The sequence below is a fragment of the Podarcis gaigeae genome (genome assembly GCF_964106915.1).
Source record: "Podarcis gaigeae genome assembly, chromosome: 6".
In the NCBI taxonomy this organism is placed as follows: Eukaryota; Metazoa; Chordata; class Lepidosauria; order Squamata; family Lacertidae; genus Podarcis; species Podarcis gaigeae.
The window spans coordinates 41044663-41068639 of record NC_139682.1 but is presented as its reverse complement, the minus strand read 5'-3'; the positions used below and the strand labels follow the sequence as shown (position 1 = coordinate 41068639).

At 45.2% G+C, this 23977-nt stretch overlaps 1 protein-coding gene across 1 annotated transcript; it reads right to left on the bottom strand.

The window, feature by feature from the left end:
* Positions 1-2524: 2524 nt before the first annotated feature.
* NUAK2 (NUAK family kinase 2) lies at positions 2525-21626 on the bottom strand. Its single transcript, XM_083745581.1, has 7 exons — positions 21316-21626; positions 13709-13829; positions 11835-11986; positions 9053-9118; positions 6781-6900; positions 6142-6274; positions 2525-5730 (listed from the first exon to the last, which is right to left on the bottom strand). Exons 1-7 carry the CDS (start codon positions 21523-21525, stop codon positions 4574-4576), a joined length of 1959 nt encoding a protein of 652 aa, XP_083601707.1. The 5' UTR covers positions 21526-21626; the 3' UTR covers positions 2525-4573.
* Positions 21627-23977: the final 2351 nt, after the last annotated feature.

Genomic DNA, 23977 nt, shown 5'->3' with positions numbered 1-23977 from the left:
TTTCATGAGAGAGGGAGAATGTAAGATCACCAATTATCTCACTGCAGGATTAAGCTATAAATATTTAGTCTAAAAAAATATGGTTAAACAAGCACTGCAAGAAATAACAAACTATGGATATATTTTAATACTTTCTTTCATGATAAAGTGCACTTTGGCAAGTATCAGTGGGATGGCCAAACCTTTGCCAATGGGGAGGTCAATGTGGGGTTTGATGGTTATCAGGCATAGTCTCCCCCACCTGCTTCTGCAGCACAGGAATTGCTTCATCAGCAAGCTCAGTAGCTTCCTGGTTTTCTCCTGCTCCACCCCTGCAATTATTTTTCCCAGACAAGATTCTCCCTACAACAATTTAGTGTCCCTCGAGGCAATGACCAGGTCACAGTATATGCCCCTGTATCATGAGCTGCTCAACGGATAGAAGGCAATACCCATAATTTCCTCATTAACCTTTGCTTCCTTCCTGCCTAGAAGGCACTAGTTGAGCTGATGACCACCTACCCTCATTTACAGCCAAGACGAAGGGACATGTTCAAGCAGTTTGGCCTTTGCCCTGTCACTTTCCCCTGGAAAAACCAGTGGTCTAGCTCTGATTTGGAACAAGTGGCAATCCATGGAACACCCAATTGCAATTCCCCCCCCCCCAATTCAGCACTAAACTGCAGGTTTCCCTGGGGAAAATGCAGCAGGGCAGTGAGGATGAGCCCAAGATTATCCTGAATCCTCTGCAACATTAACCTCTTGAGTGCATAGGGCAATTCAGACTTCCATTTACTGAATATTATTTTTTGGGAAGGGATGTGGGTGGCGCTGTGTGTTAAACCACAGAGCCTAGGACTTGCCAATCAGAAGGTTGGCGGTTTGAATCCCTGCAATGGGGTGAGCTCCTGTTGCTCGGTCCCTGCTCCTGCCAACCTGGGAAGGTAAACGGCGTTTCCGTGTGCTACTCTGGTTCGCCAGAAGCGGCTTAATCATGCTGGCCACATGACCCAGAAGCTGTACGCCGGCTCCCTCAGCCAATAAAGCGAGATGAGTGCTGCAACCCCAGAGTCGGCCATGACTGGACCTAATGGTCAGGGGTACCTTTACCTTTACCTATTTTTTTGGAAGGGATTCCCCCAAATTGTGCAGTTCCATGTCCGTTTTATCCCACCTCCCCACTTCAGAGGAACTGTACAAAGCCTAGCAGCAGGGAACACTTGCACACAAAAAGCCCCATCCCAATGTTCAGTCCCTGGTATCTCTAGCTAGCAGGATCAGGCAGCAGGTGTGGGGCAGGGTGGAGATCACTGCCTTTGACTGGCAGTGGTTCTCCAGGGGCTGAGTGGCAATACTGGACTAGATGAACAAAGACTCTTTGAAAGCTTCATGTGTTACACCAATAGCATCCAGTAAGACTGTTGAAGACTTCCAGCTTCTGTGCAAGCCTTTTGGCAAAAGAAATTGGGAGGGTGTGTTTGAAATTGTACAAACATCTTTCCTGCATTTTATGGTGTAGTGGTTAGTGTTGGACTAGAACCTGGGAGAACTAGGCTTCAATTTGTGCTCAGCCGTGAAGCTCGTTGGGTAACTTTGAGCCAGCCATAAGACTTGGAGGCTGCCCCACCTCCCAGAACCATGAGCTGTGGTCTAAACCACAGAGCCTCTTGGGCTTGCTGATCAGAATGTCAGTGGTTCAAATCCCTGCAATGGTTGCTCTGTCCCAGCTCCTGCCAACCTAGCAGTTCAGAAGCATGTCAGTGCAAGTAGATAAATAGGTACTGCTGTGGTAGGAAGGTAAACAGCATTTCTGTGCGCTCTGGTTTCCGTCACAGTGTTCTGTTGCGCCAGAAGTCTTGCTGGCCACATGACCCGGAAAGCTGTCTGTGGACAAACGTCGGCTCCCTTGGCCTGAAAAGTGAGATGAGCGCCACCACCTTTTGACTGGACTTAACCATCCAAGGGTCCTTTACCTTTTACCTTTACTGGGGACGAAAGGCAAGATATAATTGAAAGTAATAAAAAGAATAGACCTTTATAGCCTGTGTAATTACTTAACATGAATGAGTTGTTTCTCACTGCTGAGAGGCAGTGAGGTGCAGGGGCTGGAGTGCTTAATGCAAGAATCCTGGGCTCTAATATCCAACCATTTGCAATACAGTGCTCTCCTCTGCCTCAACAGGAATTATTGGGTGCTAGCATGCCCCTCATAAGAAGAAGTGGGATAAAACTGTAATAAGTAATCTATGTTTTATAATCAGTTGGGGTTGCGATGAGGTATGAAAAACCCACTTTTACCTTCTAATGGTCATAATTGCCCATATGGAAACCAGGGGCTCACAGTATGTCCTGATTGATGGCCAAATGAGTTTGTGGTCTTGCCTAGAGAGTATTTTGATGTGACTAGCTTCAGAAGATCTCAGAAGATCAGTCTTCAGAGAATGTGAAAGAGACCAGTAGAGAAGAGTGGGTGGGGAGCAGCCTTTTAACCATTTGGCAGGCCAACCAGTGAAGTGGCAATGACGACAACTGACGCATCCAACAATTGGTTCCTTTTCCTTTATTCTTTTTGCATAACCATTGTTTGCCATCAGCTTGCAAAAAGGAGAGCTGCATAGACCAGAGAGTTCAAGTCTCATTTTGCTTTTTTTGTATTAATTAACTTCTCTGGATGGCAAAAATAATAATCAAAGCAAACAGAGTTGGAAGACCAACCAGAGAAGACATGGCAAGATAGTGCAACAGGTTATTTGGAATCCAAAAGGGTTACAAGATAGAAATGTTCTGGAGATCACTTTCCTGCTAGATATTATAAAGTCACCAGTTACTTTTAAAAAAAAAAAAACAACAAAACACAGACACACACAAAATACCATCTTTAACCATTAAAAGAAACAAAAACATTTCATCAAGTAGCTTGCATTGCTCAGAAAAGCAGTGTTTTGAAATACTTGGCAACAGCAAAATCCCCATTAGGTAACAGCTATCCGGGCAAACATACATAGGCTGAGATAAGTTAACTTCCAAGGAGTTCATAAAAAGAAAGTTTCCAGTCCTCTGCCCACAGCCTCACCCCACATTATTCAGGCGGGGCCCCCAGACCTCTAGAGAGGAATTTTAGGGGGTATAAGAGTCTATTGAGAAATGAAGGACACCAGAAGGCTTTCTTCCATTAAACTGCGTAAGTTTACTTATCTAATGCTCAGAGCCACAGTTCATACTTTTGTATTTAAAAGGCACACGTGTTTATCATGGACAAGATGCCCACTTTCTCTAATGCCTGATGTGCCTATTCTTTTAAACGCTCTCATTTGCTCCCATTCCAGTAAAGGCTTCCATTTAGCATTCAGATGTCATGTGCCCCAGTGCCCAGTTCTGATTTGATTCACATTTCTGTCAATATCTTTTCCCAAAAATAAGGGCAGGCCAATCTCCTGAGATACACAATGACTGCTGTAATGGTCACAGGTGTTGTCAAACTGACTTTCTCAAAATTGCAATCTCTCTCTCAGGAGGTGCAGAGAGGAAAGGTACACAAAGGATAGAGATACACCTTTAGCCATCTTGCATTATTTTATTTTATTTTTAGAATCTATAATTAAGAATCAAAATATTCTAGTCTGCTCAAATGAATAAATAAACCAAAGCAGGAAGGATGGTGAGGAATCTTTCTGAGGTCCTGTGTGCTGTTACTGTGGTGAGTTCTCAACAGCTGACATCCTACTTACACCACGGTTGCATGCTTTTAGTTCAACCACCAAGGCTTTTCTAAAGACAGTCTTGATTTTATGGAGGATGCTCAGAATCACATTAGCAAGCCCTTGCCCCCTCCCCACTTTTTTAGGGCTGAGAATATCAGGATATAGAAAGTCACCCTTTTTTGTGATTGTAGTGCAGATACTCTCCAAGGGGCCAGAAACCTAGTTTTTTGCAGCTCAAGAGCTATTCCTTTCCTATTGCCTTGCCATATCATTGTTGCCCTTCTGGAGTTTCTACCTCAGTTATGATCTTTGTGCAATTAAAGAAGCACAGTGCAAATAAAATAACCATCCCAGTCACTAAGATCAAAAGGATGATCATCAGGGTCTGTTTGGAGAAGATGAAAGTATTCAAGGGAGTGTTACAGGACTCCACCATTTAGGATTTCAACTCACTGTGAGAAGGCAGAGATTGATTTATTTTTTTAACCCATTGCCCTGCACTTAACAGATGCCTCCCTGTTTCTCCCCTAATACTCCAGCCCCACTACACTGCCCTTACAGATCCATCCCATATCCACAAACTTCCTACCAACATACCTTCTTCTCCCTCCAAACACACTCCCGTACCCTGTTGACCCAGAACAAGCCATTGTTAAAACCTTGAGTGTTCTCTTTACATTCCAAAGCGTATGCAACAAATAAATACTTCTAGCCGGTTGCACTTCTAACCCTGTTGGGGGAGGAGAAGACAAAGTCTGAGGAAAGTTCTCTCGTCCCACCTCAAAAGGAAGTGCAAATTGTTTGGACAACTCCGTTCCTTCCGAGCCAGAGCCACTGCGAGACATCGCTGCAGATGTGTGCATTGTTTAGCGCAAAGTCTTCCCGTGGCCCCCTCAGCTGAGTTTCATGCTGATGGCCACAGCCCGCTTGTAGACCTCGGTGACGTTGTCGCAGTCCACCAGGGAGAAGCAGCTATCTGCCAGAGGGTTTTGGCAACGAGTTACTGTCCAGCGGCGGAGCCGCCGACCTCCCGCCTCTCCCTCCTCCTCCAGCTGCAGGAGGTCATCCGCAGAGACAGATGCTCGCATCGGGATGCCTCCACTCCCAAGCACCCGATCAGGCAAGTCAAGCTGGTCAAAGGACTCTGTGGAAAGGATACTGTCCTCGCTCACCGCACTGGATGGGCGACTACGGCAGGTCAGGGGCAGCTTGGGCAAGGCGACTTCTGTAAAAGGGGAGAAGACCTTGGCAGGCACGCTGTCTGACTCGGTGCTGCTGGAAGAATACTTGCCATTATGTTTCAGGATGCCTTTCCTCCTGGTGTGATGGTCATAACTGGAGCTCTGAGGTGAGGATGCAGAGGAGGCATCACCAGAAAAGACATTGGCATCGAGGTCCATGCTAGAGTCCAAGACATCCACTGATTCACTGCGCTCTGGGGAGGAGTAATAGCCAGACTCTCTCTTTGGGGGCTTCTTCAGGATTCCCTTCTTGGGTGCGGTAGGGGTGGCTGCAACATCTTCGTTCTTGCAGCTCAAAGCCTTGGATGACAAGACGCAAGTCAAGTCAAGGGCAGTTCCAGTATTGCCCTCCTTCCTTGTGTCCACAGGAGGCGCAATCACTAGAGGAGGAGTGGGAGGGGGGGCCTGGGTCTTCTCACAGGAATTCCTCTTCTTCAAGATGCCTTTGGGTCTCTTGAGGATAGATTTGGATGGGTTCTCGGGAACGGGTCCTGTCTCCTGCAGAGCGTGGGAGACGTCGTTCTCCTTCTTAGACTTCTTCAGCGAGCGCTGCCTCTCCAGCGTGACGCCAGGGATGTGCTGCTTGAAGAAGCAGCGGACCTTGGAGCCGTTCTCAAAGAGGGGCCTGGAGGAGCGGCGCAGCCACTCTGCCACCGTGGCCAATGGAGATTCGTTCTCACGCAAGGACTCCTGCTCCCCAATGGGCACCTTGTAGCCCCAGTTCACCCACCAGTGGCTGGCAATGTCTTCGATGGTGGCTCGGCGCTCTGGGTTCACCATCAGCATCCACCGGATCAAGCCGCAGGCCTCTGAAGGACAAAGAAACCACATCAGATATACAGGTAAGGGCCATGTTCCATTTTAAATCTCCTTTCCCCAGAATCTCTGTGTGTGCTTCCAGTAAGCGAAGACTCTGACCTCTCCACCTCTATTTCAGCCAATGGCTTGGCCTGTTTAACAGATATTCAAAAGCCATGACATCTAGCTGCACCGTGAGAGCAGGATGCTGGACTAAGATGGGTCATGGACCTGATCCAGCAGGCTCTCCTTATGTTCATGACTACGTATTTTATTTAATAAACAGGGACAGTTGCATGCACTGGCTGCTATGTGCTACATGTTGTTTGTGTTAACTACACACAGAGGCACATGATGTGTAATCCACACTTTCATAAAACAATATCAAAATGGCAGAATGCAGAACTGCCCTTTCCACTCACCCGATAGCTTGGTGGGCTCTCTATAGTCACCACTTGAGATTTGCTTGACCAGAGTCTTGTAGTCTTGACCATCAAAAGGCATTGCGCCATGAATCAAAATATAGAGGAGCACTCCAAGGGACCAGCTGTCAACCTGAAGAAACAGAAGAGACAGCAGCATCAGCAGCTGAAAAGAATAAGGACTGTGTTGCTCATTGCTACTGCTTTAATTCAGCCTTCTGGGTGTCACTGGACTACAGCTCCCTTCATCCCCAACCATGCTGGCTGGGGCTGACAGAAGTTATAGCTCCAAACACACGGAGGGCTCATATGTTGGACGGAGCAGATGTTGGATGGAGCAGGCTGCTTTAATTGCTAGGCAAAGACATATCAACTATGTGCCATGTAGACAATATCATCTTATTTGCCAAGGAAATGAGACAAGGAACCTCAGGCCTGGGAGCACATGGACAGAACCATCAGTGGTCTAAGAAGGGGAAGCCTCACCTTCCCTGGGGTTGCCTAAGGCTTCTGTGCCCTGAAGGAAGGCAGAAGATGAGAGAGAAACCCAGACTAGGGGGTACATAACTGCCAGCCCATGAGGGACTGGCCTGAGAGAATGGTTTGGTCTGGAGTTTGTTTTATAAGCAGCCCTCTTACCTCAGGTCCTTTGTAAGGCCTTCCATTGACGATCTCAGGGGATGCATAGAGGGGGCTCCCACAGAAGGTCTGGAGGAACCTGTCTTGTTGGAAGACATTGGAGAGGCCAAAGTCTGCAATCTAGGGGTGGGACGGAAATAAGGTCACAGGTTAGCACTGTTGTTGGTAGAAGACCACTACCATAACCTGCATTGTGTCTATTAAAAATATTGCTGGCCTGAATTAAGATTTGAAATCTGAACCCACAGCTTCATTAGCTGTGAACTGGATCACAGCTGCACCAGTTGAATTTCTGCCTGCCATGCACTTGTTCAGGAGCCTTCTGGGGAAAAGGTGGAAGCCCTAAAAGCACATTCAGTTCCTAGACTAAAAGCAGAAGTGCTTCATCAGGAATGTACCAGGGCTTGAAGGACTGAGCAGCTGAGCTCTACCAGTCTTGCGCTTGTGCCACAGCTGCAAGCATCTGCTGATAACACATTTTTAATACCTTTGTTTATCCAGCCCCACAGCCAATCATATCAGCCAGAAGGTACAGAACATGTTTCCAGGTTCACAGTTGCGGAACGGCCTATTGTTCAGGCAACATAGACCATGGGAGGTCTTTGTTTATTATTAACTGCACAAAAATCTCCATTATGTTAACAGTTGACTGGCTCTTTTTTTTTAAGGAGGAAAAACTCTCTGGGTGAAAGAGTACATGGTTTATGCCATTAAGCAGAACTTTGGGGCCCTTGTTTCCTTATCCTTGCAATGTATGAGGAGTTGCAGCCCCCTGGATTTTAACAGTTCTGGGATACCACATTTTCCTACCAGTTCCTCTTGCTGCATTATGAAAGGTAGGAAACTCAGTGGGCTGACACCACAAGTCTTGAGGCAGTGTCATCTTCATGCATCCCCCATCACCTCTGTGAACCCAGACCCAATAGCTCCCCTACAGAAGGGTTTGGCTACATAAGCGCCTATGGGAATTAGTTGATGTACCATTATCATAGCAGATGCCTGGCGGTCCAGTAAGACCATCGCAGTTTTAAAGCTATTACAACGGATTTCTTTTCTCTGCATAAAGAAAAGGATAGCCCAAGGTGCTGCCCTTATGTACTGTCTGCTGGTGGACTGCAAACTCAGTCATCCCTAACCAATGGCTGTGCTGGTGGAGGCTCAGACTCTTATGGTTTCAAGCCCCACACTGGGCAAAAGATTCCTGCATTGCAGAAGGTTGAGACAAGATGAGCTCATTGACCCTTCCAACTCTACAAATCTATGATTTTATGATATCTGGAGGGCCACATATTGGCTACCTTTGGTGTAAGATTTATCCTTCCACTGAGTGTGAATAGTCAACATTGCTTCTTTCAATTATCAGAGAAGTTTCCTACTTGGCCATCTGTTGCTCAAAAGGTGCCTGGGAATTTTACTTTCTTATTATTCCATAGCAGGACAGCTCTAGGTATTATCCTTTTGCACAGAACTAGGATAAACTCTGTTGGATTATTCTTAAGCCTGACAACTGAAATATGTGGTCTAATTATCTTGGAAACAGGCATTTCCTCCTTGCTTGTAAGCCACAAAAAACTTCCCCCTTATCCCTAACTTGCCATGAGTCACTATTTGGATTACACGGAATAGCTGCATGTTTATCATGGGAGATATGCCCTGGTATTCTGGTAACTGCTGCTATTTATAGCTCCTTCGTCTTCCTGGTTAAAGGATCCTGGTCCCCAACAAATATCAAGGATTTGGAGGACAGCATTTTCTTGTTTTCCACAGTTACAAGAAATAGCAAGGCTCACCTTTCCCCTTTGCAACCCTGGCATCCAACAGTAGCAGGTGCCAGTTTGGAAATGAGAACCACCCACAGACAACATGGTCTGAACCATCCTTGCCCTCCAGATATTGTTGGACTCCAAATCTGCCCTCCAAATGCAGATGTTGTTGGACTCCAAGTCACATCACATCCTGCCAGCCTGGTCAATGATCAAGGATGAAGGGCGTTGTGGCTGCCCAAACATTAAGACTCCAGGTTCCAACTCCACAATGCAAATGTAAAGCATATTCACCGGCTACAACGTTCGTTAGATTCCCACCCCCTTTCTCTCTTGCATTGATTTTAATTTTGTCATTAGCGTTCTATTGCACTTTCGAAGTCCTCTTTTTCTGTATATTTTGCTATTATCTGAAAGCAACCTTGACTTTAAAGGTGCAAATAATGTCCTCACAGGCATTTGAACATCACATGTTGCAAGCTACTGACAACTTGAATAGCTCCACTTACCTTGATGTTGCCGTTAGCATCCAGAAGGATGTTTTCTAGCTTCAGATCTCTATGAACAATTCCATTCTGTTGAGAGAGGGAAAAGGAGAGTTTAGGTTTGTTTTTTCTGGTGGAAGCCAAAGCATGCTAGAAGTCTGCCTCTACTAATTCTGTCCATCTATAGAGATGCTAGCAGTGTGTTTAACAGACTGTTGGTTTTTTTCTTAAGGGCAAAAAGCCCAAAGCAGCCAGACAGGAAACTAAAGTGAGAGACACAATATACACACCCGCTAGGAATACAGGAGAGAAAGTTCTAACAAGGGTTTCCAGCAAATGTTTGGCCCAACAATTAGGTTCAAATTGAGAACCTTCCACTTTATTCTACTGTCGTAGTGCTCTTCTACACAACTAGAGAACTTTCCATAAGAGAATGTGCTTGCATACAAACCTGAGAGCCATGTTTTCATAATCGCAAGTCCATGAAAATAAGTAGGATCACAACAAATGAAAGCTCCAATTGCACTAAACAATGACAAAAGCTCTAAATGTCTACAAAGGACCTCTTTAACCAAGTGTTTCATGTTGCTATTCTTGTTTCCCCATCTCCGAAACAAGATGGTGGGTGAAAGAACGTCAGGTTTGCTAGTGTCATTTCTCAGATACAAGCACAAACTCTCTCCTTTGCATTCAAGATGCATCATGCTCATGGCCATCCACATGTTGCCTATTATCTGACCAATGTTTGGTACCACTATCTGCCATGTACCTGAAATCATATGATGGACCCATCACATTCAATTGCTATCATTGCCTGATTATTTAACAATTTCACGAGCAAAGTAGAAAGAAGTCAGGCTCCTAGTCCATATTATTGCAATGTGGAGTTTAGGTAATGCCATGACAAATTGCAATTATGTTCTCTGATCACACCTTCCTATGTACCACGCAAGCCCATTTTTGTCCTCTGGCCTTTAACATTCCTAGAATCCCAAAATTCCTTCCCAAAAGAAAGAGAGAGTTCCAAAACTGCATCTCTACATTCCTCCCCACATTCTGCAACAAAAACAAAACATGCAAAGTAGGAGCAAGCCAGGAATTCTAGACATTTATTGCCTGAGTATATATTACAAGTGCTTTATACAAGCTGAATCTATCAACTTAAGTTTTTTTGTCTGCCTCAAAACTTCAGCAGATCACAGGAACACATTTTGAAGGTAGAATAAATGAGATTAGCTGCTTTCCAGTTTAGCATATGAGCTTACCATTTTTGGTATACACTGTGCAAGTGGCAAAAATAAAATTAACCAAATCCAGACTTTCAAGAGTCAATGAAATCTAATGAGCTCTGTCTCTAAACATTCAGTGATGCAATACTATCGGCATCTGTTTCCTTAACAGTCAAGATTTAAAACTATAAAAAAAACTGATGACACAGCAGGTAGAAAGAGGTTTGTTCGCATTCCCCATACAGATCAGCACAACTGAGTTTGTCGCTTCACAGGGACCCTTTCGCTTCAAGTAAGAGTGAAAATGCAAGCCAGAATGCTTTACATTTTTAGTATTAAATCCAGTGTGACAGCTATGGGTGTTCCCCCAAGTGCAAGGTTGACGTTGACAATACTACTGTGACTAACCTCATTAGGAAAACAGTGCCTTAGCAGTACACAAAACACCCTGAGGAAATATGCAGCTTTGCTTGTCTCCCAACAACTTATCACCTCTGCACAGAACACAGTACATGTCCAATCCAATACTACACATAGAACACATCCAAACTACACAGCCTGTGCGCATAAAACCCTTTGTGGAAACTGAGCATGCAGTTTGGGCCTATGTGTGTACACTATAATTCAGATGACTTGTCCCAGGGGCACCATGCCTTGGCATGGGCAGTATTGCTCAAACTGGCCCACTATGTACAGCAGGACAAGGGTCTAATAGCCCTCCCCTGTCACGTCTTTCCTTTAAGGAGGAAGGTAGCCCTCCAATGTTTATGTCCTCGTTAACATCAAAATTCCTATGACTGCCAATAAAAACTAACCTTTATATCTGCAACTGTTTTATAACAGTTCATTCATAACATATTGTATGATCCGTGCTTGAAGCATGCTGCTGCATGGTGATGCAAATATATTGCACACTGTGTGTTCCCTGTAGACCAATACAGATCCACAAACATGTGGTGCCAGTGTGGTGTAGTGGTTAAGAGTGGTAGTCTTGTAATCTGGGGAACCGGGTTCGCGTCTCCGCTCCTCCACATGCAGCTGCTGGGTGACCTTGGGCCGGTCACACTTCTCTGAAGTCTCTCAGCCCCACTCACCTCACAGAGTGTTTGTTGTGGGGAGGAAGGGAAAGGAGAATGTTAGCCGCTTTGAGACTCCTTAGGGTAGTGATAACGCGGGATATCAAATCCAAACTCTTCTTCTATGGGTCAGAGTGGTTTTCCGCTTGCCCCATGGTTTCTAGGCACAGGTCAGAGCAGTTCTGCCTTTACCTTGCTGCTTTTCCACAGACAGTCTGTGCTTTAGTGCTAAATTGGCACTGTGGATGAGTCAACAGATACAAGGAAAGCAAGAAGCAAGAGAATGAGCCCTCTTTTTTTGCTATAACATGGTAAGCAGAACTTGTGGATCACACCATTGGGGAGATCAATGAAGACAAGGGGGCAACTCCTGGTGATATTTGAACGGAGTCTCAAGACTCCTACGCTTCTCGACTTTCAAAGTGTCTTAAGTAACTGCTGGATAAACAGCACAGACATGAGAAGGTGCACCAAGACTTTAAGTCATCCAATTTGACTCACCTTGTGACAGTAGTAGATAGCAGACACCACCTGCCTGAAGAAATGTCGGGCTTCCTGCTCAGTTAATCTCTGGCGCTCACTGATGTAATCGTAGAGGTCTCCCTTGCTGGCATACTCCATCACAATGACAATCTTGCTGCTGTTTTCAAATACTACATGAAGAAGAACAGGAACGGCATTAAGATGAATCACAAAGAATCCAAGATGTCTAAGCCAAACAATCTTGATGACAAGTCTGTGGCTTTAGTTCCTATCTAAACTTCTGCTCCTCTTGATGTTGTTGGATTCCCAGTTCTCATCAGCTCCAACCAAGGTGATCAGTGGTTAGGGATGATGGAAGTTCTAGACCAAGAACCCCGTTCCTTTCCTATCCTGACTTGCATCCCTTCCAAATCAGGCTCATGAAGTTGGGTGCTCTAGGTTACCATTTCAGTTCACTATTCCAGCATCTCCGCTGGATGCTTCCTATGCCATCTTCATGCAAGGCAAATGCAGCGTATGGGCCAGTCATGTCCGACTCTAGGGTTCTGCGCTCATCTCACTTAAGAGGCCAGGAGGCAGCGCTGTCCGCAGACACTTCCGGGTCACGTGGCCAGTGTGACGAAGCTGCTCTGGCGAGCCAGCACCAGCGCAGCACACGGAAACGCCGTTTACCTTCCCGCTATAAAGTGGTACCTATTTATCTACTTGCACTTAGGGGTGCTTTCGAACTGCTAGGTGGGCAGGAGCTGGGACCGAAAGACGGGAGCTCACCCCGCCGCGGGGATTCGAACCGCCGACCATACGACCGGCAAGTCCTAGGCACTGAGGTTTTACCCACAGTGCCACCCACGTCCCTATTTTAAAGAGTACATTCATATAAATTCTAAGATGGCACACCTGCCTGTTTAACAAACAGGCACATTTCATTCAAGTCTAATGCATTTTACCAGTTAGTAGCTTAAGGTCAGGTTTTTCCTATCACAATTTAACACACCGTTCAAGTCATTTTGGGGTTAAAGTAAGAGCTATGGACCAAATGGCACAGGCTGTACAAACACACAGAGCCTTGTGAAATGCCAACCCTTCTGCTATATTTAGCAACACGGTGCCTTAAGAACTCTCACCGTTACCAGTATTTACAATACTGCACGTATCTGCCATATGCCAACAATAAATGTGCAATACCTGGAGCCAGGCTCCAGGTTAGAACACACACCTTTCATGGCATTTCACAGAGTTCTAAGAACAACTTTGCAGGAATCCCTACTCTCAAAGCTGGAAATAATAGGAGCTGGCTGATATTCCTTTTTTAAAAAAATAGAGACTGTGCCGCCACTACAAGTTGTTTTGTACACAAAAACAAGGAAGAAAGTACGAAAGGGTGTAGGAGGGGAACTTTTACCCTCTAGATCTGTGTGCTGCTGCTGCTACTACTGAGTCATCCATTTGTGCCTCCGGTAGAAGCCACAGAGAGTTTCAACCCTTGCAACATTGTGGAGTTGACGAAAAATGGCATTTACTTGTACATTAGAATGGGAACCAGAAGAAACAGCAACCAGTACTGCTGAGTGAAAAGAGCTTTTTGCCCCCCCCCCCCAATTAGTTTTGCAGACAGCCTCCTAAAAATTACAGAAACATTTTAGCACACTTTTGATACCTATAGTAAATGGAAATCATGCCCTATGCATATCATATTTAACGACATCAGAATTGATTATATATGGGTCTCTCCATGTATATCTGGTTGGAGCTACAACTTCTTGAGTTCAGCCTGACCCCTTTCTGAAAAGTCAGACATCTGAAAAATAATGAAAAGGAAGCTGGCGCCAATATTATACGGATATACAGTGGTACCTGTACCTGAAGAGGGGCAGTGTGTTAAATGTTCTTACCTTCATGGACAGCAATGATGTGGGGGTGATTGAGAGACGACATTATTTCAATCTCTCTCCGGATATGGACAAGATCCTGCTCATCCTTTATTTTGTCTTTCCGGATAGATTTGATGGCAACCTGGAAAACAGGGAGTTTGAAAAATGGTTAGCCAATAAGTCATCTCCTTCCTTGCTGATGGAAATACAACATACCAGTGTGTTCGTGATTGGAAATAGACCAGCTACAAGCTCTGTGTCACAGGGGTAATATCTATTAAAAATGATCCATATTGGTGGACATGAGGCATCGACACAACAAAATGATGGGTTACAAATTCTTACTTGCTAATATAATAAAAATCCAGTAAATGTGCATGACAGCATCAGCTACTAAGAATCTGAAGCTTTAAAGTACCATATGGAGTTAAGAATTGGCTCAGTATTTGGAAGCTCACATGTTTATACTGACAACTGAAGAAATGCATGATGGGAGGCATGCAACCTGATTGGCTAACTAAAGAGACACTCTTGGGGAACACTGACTCTAGAAACACTTTGGTTCAAGGCTAGTGATTAAGACAATCCTATTCTATTTGAATCAAAGTTGCACTGAAGTTTATCATGTTCTTTTCAACATACACCTGCTTTGTTCTTTTTAAAGGCAGGGGCTATACACACAGGCATCATATGTTTCAGGCTAAGAGCTTCTGCAGTTAGGATACATCACTGTATGGAATGTGACCAGTGAACATGACTTAATATCAATAGCTTTACTTGATGCCCTTAGGAACAGTTCTCTGTTATATTAGACTGAGAATAAGTCGCTCAAATTTATAAAGAAAGAAAGAAATGGAAGAGAAGCCATGAGTTCCAGATAATGTTCTCTTTTGTGGAAAAGAAGTACTAGTAAACACAGAACTCCGCCCACCCCCCACCCCCCACCAATACAACCAGCAATCCAAAATGGTGGAAATTTGAACCGGCAGGAGGAAACCTTCCAAAGTTTGCTCAGATTTCTTTATTATGAAAATTCCTCCACAAGGAAATGAAGGGGAGGAGAGAGGGAAAGTGAGAGGACCAGAGAATAGATGCAGCTAATCCTCTTTCAAAGGGATTGTGAAGACAATGGACTCCTTGGGTTGAATTTACAAGGGAATCCAGCACAACCTCCTTTCTTCTATCAGACAAGAATGCGGAACAGCATTAATCCTGTAAAAGGATCCTGGAGGACACATAATACTAAGCCTCCCAGCAACAACAAGGAAAGGGAGGCCTGGCCTTGCATCCCAAAAGCAGTGAAGTGTTAGAGCTCTCTCCCATGCAACCACCATCAACGCACAATTCACTATTACCACTAACAGATAGAGGGCGGCACTGTGCATTTAAGTCAGGGGTCAGCAACCTTTTTTAAGCCGTGGGCCGTCCCTCAGACCACGTGGTGGGCCAGACTATATTTGGGGGGGGGGGTTTGAAGGAACACATTCCTATGCCCCACAAATAACCCAGAGGTGCATTTTAAATAAAAGGACACATTCTACTCATGTAAAAACATGCTGATTCCCGGATCAACGGTGGGCTGGATTGAGAAGGCGATTGGGCTGGATCTGGCCCACGGCCCTTAGGTTGCCTACCCCTGATTTAAGTAGTTCAAAGGATGGGGTACCAAGCTATCCCCTGTTTGCTCCGGCAGCAAAGAGGTCTGGCCTTGGAGGCCTGAGTAAGGGCAACAGAATCAAGAGATGGTCCAGTTGCTAGTTAGAAAGTTAGCTTGGGTTCCAAGAAATCAGATTCATGTGCACTTCCTATTCAAAAAATCCCATGATTTTAGCAGTCATATACAATTCTAAACGGTTTGTTCTCAAGCTTCAAATTAGCTCCAAAGCGAGCCAAACAAGAATCCAAGATGGTGGCCTTTCCCACTGCACTTTTAGGAAAATAAAAGTTGCCCTCAATCACAGTGTAATAATCACAAAAACTATCCTAACAAGAATATTTTCAGAGAAATGTAAGTGGTGCAAGTCCCAATTTGTTAACCCAATATTTACCCACCAATGCTGACTGCTCTCCATATGTAGGGTCACTGGGCAATATTGCCACAGCAGTGTGTTGTTTAGCAATACCTATTTCATCACCACCTCTCCACTTATGAGTTTGTTGCAGCTTTTTGAAGTTAAGGAATTGTATCCCCAAAAGATAAACCAATTATGTGAGCTCAATGTGCACATCATGAATCATTTCTTGCAAAAATGATCAGGGAAGTTCAAAGCAGGTTCTTCTGTGCAAGAGAGATGTATAGATCAATCAATGACATAAAAGAAAAATGAATAATATAGGGAGAGGTGCCTGGAGGCAGGGGGTAGCCTACAGTTTTCTTGCAATAGGAATTACTTAATCCAGAGTTGTCACATAGGTCAACATCCAACCTACACTTGGCATTACAGTTACAAGTAGGGAGCATCACGCCCACATCCAGTTAAGACTTATCTGCTAAATGCATTGCCTACCAACCAGCAAGGTTGAATGGGGGAACCAAATAAATAGGAGGTGTAAATAATGTTGGAAGCAATACAGATGGTGTGTTTGAGCTCAAGTCACTTTCCCTAAGTGGCCTTGGTTCAGGGGGTTAATCTTTAACCCTTTCGGCCTCAGCGCCTTATCACCTGGCCTCCCTTCTGGAATGTGCACAACTGTTGGACAACGCAAAGCCCTTTTTTGGTCAACAGACAAAGATGCAGCCTACTGATTTTACAAGGGTACTCATCCATTCCACCCCTCCCCTCAGGAACCCCCCACTATTGAGAATCCCCATTGCTCCATTATTCACTGACCCAGAGGCATGTACCCAGAATGCCTGGCATCTAGTCTGGTCTGAACTGCCCTAAGGATTTGGGCACAGCTACCCAAGAGCCGCCTGCCTTGCCTTCCCAGAAATTAAGAGTGCTGCCTGACAATTAAAGGACCACAGCTTGGAGGCCAGACTGAGCTCATTTGGGAAGAGAAGAGCCAGCCTTTTAATAGCTCCACTTTGGGACCACTGTATGGCAAAAAGTGATATAAAAGTACTATAAATTAATAAAGGGCAACAGCCACACAAATCAAAGTGTGCTCACATGTGTTAGCACATGCAGGCCTTTGTGCACCTGCCTGGCTGCCCCTCCAGCACACAGGCTCAAGTGTGAGTTTCTGAAGTGATTAAAGCTGCAACTAACACACTCAATGTGTGATGTATGAATGTTGATAATCCGGCCCCAAATTAGTATCAACAACAATCCAGGCTTGCATTATTGATTTTCTGAAACTTTTCATCCTAGAGATCCCTGAAGGGACATATTAGAAGCTGAAATTATGTGAAAGCTCCTAATTTTGCTAAAAAAGAGTAACCGGATCTGTGCTTTCTGTGGCTACCCATGGCCTTCAGCCTGGTCCTGTGTTAGAAATGTTATCATTTCTGTAGAAACTCACATATATAACTGACAATAAAGTGTACAAATTGAAGGGATGCAAAAAATAGCAACTTTTTATCCATCTCACTGATTTTTCTTCTTCACTGAGGATGACATTTGATGGGGGGGTCAGGAGCTAAGCAGGATTCTTATTAGATGGCAGCAATGAAGATCAGAACATGATTCTAGACCCATAAGAAATTCCCCTGCCCCTGTTCATAATGCACTCGGAAAGCAAGAGACTTTGAGAAAGTCTCCATTAGACTACTAGCCTCACACCCTTTCAGAGACCAGTTAGACTAGGCACATCTTTTGCGAGGCTTAACCACTGTATATAGTGCACTATGATTGTAGGCAGACCACGTATATCCCCAGTCAGTTCTGCTTGATTGTTATAATTTGGCTTTAAAGCCCATTTCAAATCCGGTTTTAATTATGGTTTTGGAGAGGAAGAGGTCTCCCGACAGGTAATGAAAGTCTGTCAGGTGGTTCCAAAACCAGTTCCAGATTCTGCTCACTGCCCTAGTCCCAGAAAGCAATGAATTATATCCTACTGGCAGAGAGTGAGTGTCAAAAGTGCCACAAGCTCCCTGTTTTTGCTGCCACAGACCAGTAGACTAACAGCTACCCCACAATATTCCCAAGATACTGGGGGTGTGGGGTGGGGGGAGAGAGAGAGAGAGAGAGACTTTCCATTTTTAGGCACACCACCCTCCCCCTTTGTCTGCACAGCACAGGACTAGGAGTCCATGTATCACATTTTGCTAGCAAAGTCTATAGAAACAGCAGGCTTCCTGTTTGATTTGGCGGAAAGCCAAAAGCTAAAAGCTACTCTCCAGCATTTAGGCAGACGCAGAATGGCAAACAGGTGTAGAAACCAATTCAGCTCATCACTTTCATCTGGTCTGCAGTTTCACATGAAGCTCCAGATAGAAAAGAAGGCTGCTCATAATCTCTGTGTAAGCAAATAAACCAGTAATTTCATAAGGCCTGATATGAGCCTTGTTTGCAAATAAATATATTAAGTACCTGGTAGGGTACTTACATAGAAAGGTGCCTGCATTAAAAGTTCATTGGTTTCTTCAGTCACAGTACGTCTGACACAATATCAGTTCATTTAAAATGTGCACTCCTCTACAGCTGACTCAGGATTTACTTCCTTTGATCCACAACATCACAGAGCAAGATTTGCTTGGATGCATTTGAAGCCTAAGCAGGCCTAGATGTCAGCAAAAGCAGGTGATCAAGATGATTCCCTGAGATATGGTGACTCTTGCGTCTTCTACACAGAGGCACCGGTTATCACATACATCTCAATTTTCATTCATGTGGAAATGGAATAAACAGAATGAAATTGGGGTTTTACATTGAAATTAGGAGAGGAGCTGCACCGTTTGATATTAGTAGCATCTGGAGAGCAATGCTGGTATTGCCCAAGAAGACAGTGCCAGACATACTTACAGAAAAATACAATCATAGAACTGTAGAGTTGCAAGGGATCCCAAAGGTCATCTAGTCCAATGCAATGCAAGAGTCGCAACTAAACAGTTCTTGGTTTTAATAGCAGATGGGATAGGGGTGGGATAGGCACAATTCATTAGATTAGGCTGGATATGATGCGAAACAAAAGAGGCATCGGGTTGCGCCAGACTACCTGCAATTTTTGTTTGCATGTTTGAGCAACTCAGCACTGCAGAAAAAGGCCAAGCCCACTAATGCAGTAATATTTATTCTTTCCTTCTACAATACCCAAAAGTCAACATGCAAATTCCCCTTTCACAAGGAAACAAAACTGCCATTTCAGTCAGCATGACTGGGAGCTGTTTATCCACCACCCACATCAACACTGCTCACTAATGGGCCAAGATGATCATGCCACCAGATTAATTTATTCCCAAAATCCAGGGCTTTGCCAAGGCCTGCATAGACACGCCTTCTCCTACAGGGGTTTTGTAGAGAGACCACAGTCATTGTGCAGTAGGTTTCGAACAGGCTAGCTGCTTAGGTGCCCATGTTCAGAACCTGGAAGTACTGCTATTAAGAACACAGTCCCTAACAGCCTTTGGGCTAATTTTAATTGTGTTCACACAGACACTGATGCACTTTCCCCAGAAATACTAATTTACGCCAGCACATTAAGGTCAAATTGGGAGAGAGAGACCCTGAGAGCTTTGGGTCCCTTCCTAGATTCTGCAGAGATTCCCTCCCTGCCTGCCTGCCTGCAAACTCCAGCCAATGAAAGTCGACTTTCCCCATTTCAAATGAGGCCAGCCACAAAGGCAAACAGTGGCAGTGACAGGCAATTCATGTCAGATCAATAACAGCAGAGGAGAGAGGAGAACTAAATATAGCAGCAGAGGATTGGCTAGCTTTGTCCTCTACTTTTAAGGGAGGGGGAAAGAGTGTCATTGCCAAAAGGGGCCCCCAAACCACTTGTCCTCCCATTTTACAAGGGCATTTTGGCTACCACCAAAGCTCAGCCTTGCAAGGAAACTGCTGCTATAAATGCCTTGCCATTGTCACCACAAAAGAAAGCTACTTAAGGCAGTCTTGCAGAAGAGGTGAAATTTTCACCACCCTGGCTCAGTAGGATGTAATTGCCCTTAATCCTACCACTCTGTTCCTCACCAGCCAGAATGATTCACACCAGGAAAGCGAAGTTTTGCAAGGCCACCATTAACTTGCACAGGCCTGTTCCACAGTTTGCCAATTTAGTTTATTAACTCAGATTAGGATTAATTCGCTTTACCTTCACTGTTTGCATCACTAATTTGGAACCAGGAGGCCTTTGCCACAAGGGGGGGGGGGAGAATCCCTGTCTCACACGGCCACCCAACCAACCTCTTTCTCTTTGCACACCTCCCCTTCCCTGCAACTTTAGATTTGTGAAGGCTGCCAACCCATGTGCCATTAGCTTAGAGTAAGTCCCATTAAAAACCAGTCAAATTTATTTTTGAGTAAATCTGCATAGACTCAGATTGCAGAGCTAGTTACAAGGCTCATCTGAATTGCAGTTTTTTTTAAAAAAAAAAACGCACTCTGGCACAAGATAACTGACATTCATTATGCAATCTATTTCTATGCTGGGGGTAGGTGGGTGAGAGAAAGAGAATGCGCACATTTTTTCCAAGGATCTCGAAGCTGCCCCGGGCACCAGCAAACCCTGCAGCCCCCTCGCCCCCCCCCTTCCCCGCTCTTGGAAAGCGCTTTCCTGCAGCACCAATCGCCCCTCAGCCTTTACTGTCTGCAGCAGGCAACCCTGCGCTGTAGAGGATGAAGTCTTCTGTGATCTCCCAGGGAGAATCTGCCAACCTTTATGGCATCAGATGCGCAAATACCATAGAGCCGCTGCCAGGCATCTCGCCATACAGAAAGCCAAAGGGGGTCCCAGTTGCCGGCTTAAAACCTGGAGGACAAGAACGCCGCCCTTGCTGCAGAGGCAGCCAGCGGGAGAAAGGGCTTTGAGGCAGGAGAATTTGGCCGAGGGAGTCCTGCCGCTGCCAGCCACCTCGCTGCTAAACTGAAAAGGAACAGCAGTGCTGATGGTGGCACAAACAGCGGGAAGATTCAAGGGAGATCTTCCCGGGGAATCCTTCTGGGAGAAAAAACAAACAAACTGCGGCACCGCGGGGGGTGAGGGAGGATTCTATTCAGACAAGCAAAGGAACTTGTTCGGGGCAACCCTGTCCTGACACCTTGCAAAGGAGGAGACCTATCAACAGCGCGATCCTATACAGGATTAGGAGCAAGCAAGGCGTTCAAGGGGCCTGACTTCCGTGTAAGCGCGTTCGGGTTTGCAGCAGCCCCAACCACGGGGGCCAACCTGAATAAAATATTTGACGGGGGGCAGATAAGCCCCACCCCACATAATCGATCACCAGATGTGGCGCGCGCGCACCCTATTTGAATGTCAGTGCCAAATCAACTTTGGGGGTGCCTGGCCCCTTCAAATATTTTATGGGGGGCTGCTGGGACCTCCGCCCCAAGGAGTTGGCACAGGGTCAGAATCCTGCCTGGCACCCAAAGAACCAATAACTGGCCGATGATGGCCGAGAAGCTTTGGCGGAAATGTGCACGCAGCGCAATAGGCACCTTAGCCTGAAAGTTCCCGGCATACTGGCATAAAGCGGGTCCGCACACTCACACATGCACACGCACACGCTTCCCCCTCTCTCTCCTTACCAGCTTGCCGGATCTCTCCCGCGCCTTCTTCACCTTGCCGTAGGTGCCTTTGCCCAGGGTCTCCAGGAACTCGTAGCGATGCCGGAGGTTGTGCTTGTGGTAGTGCCGCTTCACCGCCTGCTTCTTCGCCGGGGGCTTGGGCGACGGCAGGAGCCCGTCCCTTAGCGCGGCGGAGGCCGCCGGGGGATCGGAGGGCCAGGCGCGATCCATCGCCCCCTCCGGCGCAGGTGACAAACGAAAGCAGGCGGAGAGAGCGAGGGAGACGGAGAGAGAGCGATCGGCAGACTGCAAGCGCCGCTGGAGCCGGCCGGCCAGCGCCGAGCCAATAAATGCTACAAACCTGCCCGCTGCCGGACCGCCCCCTTGCAGCCATTGGCTGCGGCGGCCCACGTGGCCAACCTATTTCGCAAGGTGTCCATGGCGGTGGGGGAGAGAAAGCGGGGGGGGGGGGGGGGAGAGACACGAAGCCTTGTGTTGTCAGAGAAATCTCAAGGATGCTTCGCCAGGCGCATCTGCGTGGGAGCAGAGCTATATGGACCTCCGTTGGAGCTGACTTCCGAGGAAGGACGTGCATCCTGTGGTCGGGCTTTGTCTTCCAAGACAAAGAAAGCCAAGAAGACGCGATCGGTTCTATGGAGACAAGTTAAAATTACAGAAACTGAGCCACACGGCGGGGGTTGGGTCTCTGAAAAGCCAGCCTTAGCATAGCTGTTTGAAAGCGCGTTTCCAGCAGCAAGCAAGAGGCGGGAATCTTGAAAATAACTGCATCCTACAAAATCATTACTAGACTCTCAGCACTCCACAAACATCCTCGTTTTAGCACCTCGGGACCACGTCAGAAAAAAAATGCGTTTTATTTGTTGCCTTTTTATCAAAAAGCATAGATGTTGCCTCTCCCATCCTCCTCACACCAGCTCTGTGAGGTATATACTTATATACTTATTTCCCCATCAACAGTGAATGTCATACATCGGTCCCTTGCAGACTTCTTTTCATCCCAATTTGCTTACACAGAAAAAGCGTTAAGGTCACTCCCAGACTGTCCCTGTTTTCAAGTGGGATTCAATCGCATACTTGCTAATTCACGTTGTGTAATTATAGGTGATTGGGAGTTCTTGAGAAACAAACGAGATCAATAGCAACTTTCTGTGATAAGGAAAGTGAAGGAGAATACACTGGGAAGTGCGATAACACTTCCTTTGATGCAACATCATCTAACCGTCCTGCAAACAAATCAGAATGAACGCTCAATAAACAGGTTGTTTGAAAGCCCCCTACTTCACTAGGACACTATTCCCAATGAACGCAGTAAATAGTTATTTCCAAGGAAACAATGTTTAAAACTTGTAGCCCTCAGGATGATTTGGGATTATATGTCCTATCATTCCTCACCATTAGCCATGCTGGTGGGGGCTGATGGGAACCGGAGTCCACAACAACATTTGGAGGGCCAAAGGCTCCCCACCATTGCTCTAAGACTTCCAGTGTATTTAGAACAATAACCAGAAGACATATGCTAAGGAAATGATGCGAAAGCAAATGGTGAATATATTCGTTGCTACAAAAACCCTAAAGCAAAATTAATGCGAAACATCCTGTTTTATTCTGCAATCTATATATACAGCCAATCCTATGCATACCTACTCAGAAGTAAGTCTGGGCTTACTTGAAGATAAGTGTGCATAGGATGTAGCCTTAATATTTGAATTGTCCTTTAGCAGTGGATTGTTTTCCTGTGGTTCAATAAAAACCTGCTGGGCTATACATATTATGCAAAATTAATACACAACCTCTATTTTGACTCAACTGTGGGGGGTTTTGATTTTTTAAAAAATAGTATTTGCTGGGATGTAGAAAGGTTGCTGCAGGTCTTGTTGTAATTCTTTGTAGCACTCCCATTGCTGTATTTTCTTATTTGTATTAGCAATCATCTATGCCTTAAAAAACAAAACAAAACAAAAACCCCTCTGAATATACACTCAGAAGCTACTGGGCAATGGGTACATTTTTAGAAAATCTAAATAATAAAAACTCTTACAGAGTTGTTTTTGCATCTGAAAAAAAAACCCTCATATAGGTTGAAATACCCCCCTCCACTTTTTATGGAACTTAATAATAGTTGGAATGACTGCCACATTGTGGTTTCAGATCTTAGAGAGGAAAGTTCCAACAGCAGTCAAAACAAAAGCTTCAGCCTGACTTTGGCATGTGAGGTCATCACATTGATTGAAGAAAAAGATAACTACAGAATTACTCATACAGACCTGGATTTTCCCAGAACTTCAAAGCACTTGGGCAGCAATGACACATACCAGGGAAACACACTAATACAATCAAGGCAGATCACAGCTGAATATAAGATTAATTCAATCAATTCAGTGTCTAGTGCGGTTTGAATAAGGTCACTTGTAGCATTACAGGATTAATAATAATAATAATAATAATAATTCAGTATTGAGTTGGCATCATTGCAATTCTTACATGACAAATGTTTTGTAAATGCAGGCAACAATATAATCATCATCGACAACTACTTGCATATAATATTCGGAGCCCACTAAGACTTGCAAATGTTTAGTTATCTAAAAATTCTTATGAGAAAGAGAGAAAAGTAGCCTCATTTTTATTTTTTAAAAATGTCGAGGCTCTCCAATATCTTGTT